At 52.5% G+C, this 5,213-nt stretch overlaps 1 protein-coding gene across 1 annotated transcript in view; it reads right to left on the minus strand.

Annotated features, from left to right (window-relative positions):
* Positions 1-2,155: 2,155 nt before the first annotated feature.
* AGTRAP (angiotensin II receptor-associated protein) overlaps positions 2,156-5,213 on the minus strand; it is a 13,327-nt gene continuing 10,269 nt past the window's right edge. Inside the window, exons 4-6 of the mRNA XM_006885897.1 lie at positions 4,100-4,296; positions 2,556-2,662; positions 2,156-2,251 (exon numbers count right to left, since the gene is read on the minus strand). Of these exons, the coding sequence (XP_006885959.1) occupies positions 2,156-2,251; positions 2,556-2,662; positions 4,100-4,296 (400 nt within the window). The remainder of the gene's footprint in view (positions 2,252-2,555; positions 2,663-4,099; positions 4,297-5,213) is intronic.

Below are 5,213 nucleotides of genomic sequence, written 5' to 3' on the forward strand. Positions count from 1 at the left end.
TCCAGTCACCATTATTAATGCACCTTGATTGGATGTTCGATCGATCTCCGACTGTAAAAGTTGGTAGAAATCTATTTCCTTTTCTTTGGCTCTGGTTGTTGGTGCATATATCTGAATGATAGTGGTATTCATGGACTTTCTTGTATGCATATGAATATTAATTATTCTATCACTCACAATATTGTATTTCAAGACGGATCTAGAAAAGACTTTAACTATGAAAGTAACCCCATTTTCCCTCACCTTTTCATCTCTGGAGTAATATATCATATGATCATCTGACTCAAAATGCCCCATACCGGTCCATCTCATCTCACCAATGCCTAGCATGTCAATATATATGCATTTTATTTCTTCCTTAATATCTAATTTTCCTACATTCATGGTTCTCACATTCCATGTTCCGATCACTAGTGTCTGCTTACAACTGTTCCTCTTCCTCTTTCCATACTTGAAAGCTCAACTTCAGTTGCCCTTTCTGTTATCTACATGTGTTCTGTTGTACATAGGGTTTTCAGAGGCCTGCTATTTCGGAAGTGGATGGCCAATACTTCCTTCTGACTCGACAGCACATAACCACCACCACCACCACCCATAAGTGGCTCAGAAGACAGACCTGCTGATCAACTTCCAGGAGGCCGAGTGGGTGAAGGGACTCAGCTATCAAGAACTTTATGGAACACAGTTCTGAAAACCACTGGCTTGCCATGAGTAGAACAGGCCAGACGGCAACTGCTTGTAAGTTGCTATGACCCTGGGCAATGCATTTTTGAGATTTTAAATATTCACACTCATGTTGTCACCTTGCGTGGCATCCTGCAATGCTTTGTTCACATGAAGGCAGCCCAGTGCGGACAGTGTTAGTGAGAGGTCTGGTTTACTCTCTTAATTGCTCAGTGGTATTCCACAGGATAAGTGGAACGCATCCTCCTTGTCCATTCTGTTCTAACAGTGAAGCTGTGCCTGGTTTTCCACAACTGCTGCCTTCAGCACCTGCTGACCCAGACCAGGGCTCACTCCCCTCTGAAGCTGCCCTTGCCTCCAGGGGGGTCAGGGTTTTCTTGCCACAGTCTAAAATCCCCGGTGAGAACTAGTTGACTCACGCCACCCCGTATGTGTCAGGATGGTGCTCTGTAGGGTTTTCAGAAGGTGGCTGCCATCCTTTCTTTCAAGGTTCCTCTGGGGCTGTTATGTCCCGTCTTCAACTGTTTGATTAGCAACTAGGTTAGCACCCAGGGACTCTTGCCTCCTCCCCCTGGAAGAGAGGAACTGTCATCAAATATTGTCTTTGCACTGGCAAACAGCAGAACTCACCAACATCGGCTGGGGCCCTGCCCAGCACACAGCAGACACTCAGCCTTTTATGACTGGAAGAACAATAAAGGGGAGCAGTGGGGGACGTGCACCAGGCCGTGACCTCTTGGTGCCAGGGAGAAGCCCCCAGGGTCCGTGGCCACCTCTAAAGGTTTCTGAAAAACAGTGGATGGTGGATGCCCAGACCCAGAGAGGGCTCCTGCCTACAAACTGTGGTGCTTCCAGACACACCAGCCATGTCAGTGGTGTAGCCAACAAAAAGGGTCTGCCACGAGGTGCTGCTGTCCTCCCTCAAATCCTGTCTCAGTGTCACAAGTTCAGGAGTGATTACACTGCTAGTCACTTAATTGTCATTTACAAAGCCCTTCCTGGAGTCAGGCAATTTAGACCTGATTTGTATTGTCACTGCATGGACATCATCCCAGAAGCAGCGTGGCTGAGCTCAGAAGCTGCCATGGTCCCATAGATAGTTCCTAGGTCCCCTGACTCAAAGGAATAGCTCTTCACCGTACCAGACAGTTCCCCCCGCCGCCCAGTGCCCCAGCCAGGCTGGGCCAGGGGAAGTTGGTGCCCTGCTTCCTCCAGCCACAACAAAAGGGGCAGCTAAACGCAGGCTTCACATGAATTTGGAATCAGAAATTATCCCAGGAAAGGCAAGCTCCAGGCCCCAGTCCAGCTGGGGGATTAAATAGGACTCAAAACACAGTCTAGTGACAAGATTCACCACACTTTAATGCCAATGCTCCAGAAGACAGCTGGGGGCTGGGGCTGCGGCCATGCCTGATACTACGGACACCCTTGCCTCCAGCCCGGGGATCCCAGGCACCACGTGACCAGGCAGTCAGAAACACTGATGCCTCATCCCTACACCGCTCGGCTCCTGGGACTTGACGCTGCCAGGCTTGGGCATGGCTTGTCTGAGGCCCATGTAGAGCAGCTAAGGGGCAGGAGATGGGACAGAGACTATGGCTTCCAGCCTCAGGATCAGTGCAGGGGAGGCAAGGCTTGGGAATTTGGGGTAAACGTGTGCACAGGGTAGGGTGCCTAGAGGCTCCAGGCCTATCCAGGCACTTGCTTTAGGCAGCTCCTGAGGCAGGGAACAGGAAGACATGTCTGTCTGAGGTCCCAGAAACGGTGGTCATGGGCATCCCAAGGCAGGCCTGTATGGCTTGAAGAAGGTGATGGCAGCCCAAGTAGGGCCAGGAGGAATGGGCTTGACCTCAATACCCACGATTCAATACCATCTGATTCCTGCTTTCTGGACCTGCAAAGGGGTCGCTGGGCACTTCCTGTTCGCCAATTGTCTGGTATGCACCACGTTCCTGTGAGGACGAGGGTCCCAGGAAACCTGCAGCAGGGAGGGCAGGGGAAGATAGAGTGAGATGTGACAATGAGCGAAATTCTACAGAGTCCAAACCAAGACCCGAACAAGCCCCATCAGGAAGGCCAGAGCTGGGCATCCTTGGACTGAGGACAGTGACAGTGGTGGGAGCTCCTGGGCACCAAGGCTTTCACACGTATCATTCAAGTCTTACAGTCCTATATTACAGGTGTCCTAGGAAGTGGGCATGGCTGTGCTCTCCAGGGAGTCCCCTTCAACTTAACTATTCAGTAAAGCTGAGCTATACGTTCCAGTTGACGCCCAGATGTTAAAAGATGCTGCTGAGCTGCTCTAAGTGGCCTGGGAGTTGCACCCGATTTCTACCCAGAGGTGCTGCGGAAGAAAAGCCTGGGGATCTCCTTTTGAAAAACCAGCCCTAAAAACCCTACCACAACACACCCAGGATGGTACAGGTAGGAATCGATTCAGTGGCAGCTGCTTTTTGGCCTGCTTGCTTGTTTGTCTTTTTTTTTTTTTTTTTTGGAGAAACTAGTTGAATTTCTTGCTTGTTTGTCTTTAGTAACTTCACTCAAGGTGAAAGAAGAATGAAGCTTTATTGGCCAATTGGCTCCTGAGTGAACTGGTGGTGAAAACTCCAAAGTTTGCAGCAAGGCCTGGGGACTGGGCCAATGCTCAGGGTGATGGAGATAGGCACGCACACGCATGCATATACACATGCACCCATGGGCACCCAGCCCACTCTGTCCTTGCCCAAAGCGCGTTCTCAGGGGGGCCACCAGCTAATCTGGACCTCTTCCCTCAGGAGTCAAAGGCACATATTACGCTTTGCCCCTCTTCTTCTCTCTCTGGGAGAGAAAAGAAATGAGAGCACCTATCAGAGAAGAGGAAAATGCTCAGGCATCATGGGAGGGTCATGGAAGCCCAGAGGGGCATGGGAGGGGCAAGTGAGGTCCAGGCTGGAGGTTAGAGGACAGAGAATCGGGAAAAGGGCTGCCTGCCAGTGCTGCTTCTGCAGGAGGCTGTGTGCTATCTCAGCCAAAGGAGAGATAAGACCCCGCCTGGCAGGAGAGAGGGCCTCTTAAGGAGGTACTAGATAGGACCTGAGAAAAGCTGGCACTGCAGATGCCTGAACACCTCAGAGTGACCTTCATCACTCCTCAGCTGTGCCCTGTGTGCTGGGCTGAGGATGCCTTGGTAGCTGCCGCAGCCCCTGCCTGCAGCCTGATGCCAGGGAGAGGGTGCAGCAGGCTAGGACAGCCAGGGCCACCCCAGCCCCTCAGCAGCACTTTTCAAGCTCCCCTCTCCCGGTTACCCTGTCTCATGGGGTGAGGCTGACTCACGGGCAGGGGCTGTGGGTTAGCCAGGCAGGTATAGGGAGGCTTGGAGAGGGCACCTCTCCAGGAGAGGGCAGTTGGGGAACTAGTGAGGGGAGGGCAGGCTCACCGACATGGAGCAGGAGCTCGCCCCCACGCTCCCGGTACATTTGGTAGACGAGGCAGCAGGAGAAAGGCTTGAGCAGCAGGCTGAGGATGGCCATGCCAGCCCCAAAGCGGGCCGAGTCGGTGGAGACTACCAGAGGGTAGAAGATGCTAATATGGATGATGTCCAGGAAGATGGTGACCACCAAGCCACCGAGAAACTGTAAGACAACAGGGTGCAAGGCTCAGGGGACATACACACGATACGCTTGTGAGCACAGGGACACCCCATCACACCCCCATAGCTGTCAGACTAGGAGCACATTAACAGTGGGAAACAGTTTGGATGATTCTTTATTCTGAAGGATCAAACAGGCAGGCAGGACTTCATGGGTTAGAGGCTGGATAGACAGTGAAGGGCTAGGCAACAATGATACTGGATCTGCTGCCTCCGCTACAGAGCCCTATCCCTCCCACATCCTAAGACCATGACCAGGTACAAGCTTTGGTTCCAGAACCTCTGGTTGAAAAGCCCCTTGGAGTTCTTCTAACCCAGTCTCTGCCCACAACCCGCCCCGTCCCCAAGGCGGCCCTGTGCCTTGGCTTGTACAGACTCCATGCTAGAGAGCGCACTGCTTCTTGGGATGTCCTGGGAGATGAGAAGCTGCCCTTTTGTAGTAGATCAGTTAAGTGGTGCCAACTCGTGACTTTACAGAGTGGCAGCACCCTGTGTCCTGGTCACATCCTTCCTCTAAAACCGAGCCCTGTGGTGTTTAGGGGAGGGGCCACTTTGCAGGCGTGGCCAATCTGGGGGCACTGGTGAGGCCGCACATCACATGCTTCTTGGGGCAATCACCCTGGGCTCTCTGCAGAAGGCAGGCTGGGCTAGTGAAGACATACTTGGGTTGGTAGCTGGTGGGCTTATTAACAAGGCTTTAGGAAACAGGACTGAAGCATGAGAAAGAAGACTGGGATGGGAGAGAAGACAGAGCAGAGGCCAGGGCTCACCCTAAAGCCTGCTGTCCCTGGGACCCCTAAGCTCACCATGCTTATGGCGTCGATGGAGTCCCTCTGAGCAATAGCCCACACGCCCAAGGCCAAGATGGCGTAATTTGCCCAGACATAGCTGTCTGAGAATG

Source organism: Elephantulus edwardii, unplaced genomic scaffold (genome assembly GCF_000299155.1).
Source record: "Elephantulus edwardii isolate Elephantulus edwardi_28Jun2011 unplaced genomic scaffold, EleEdw1.0 scaffold00045, whole genome shotgun sequence".
NCBI classification, from domain to species: domain Eukaryota; kingdom Metazoa; phylum Chordata; class Mammalia; order Macroscelidea; family Macroscelididae; genus Elephantulus; species Elephantulus edwardii.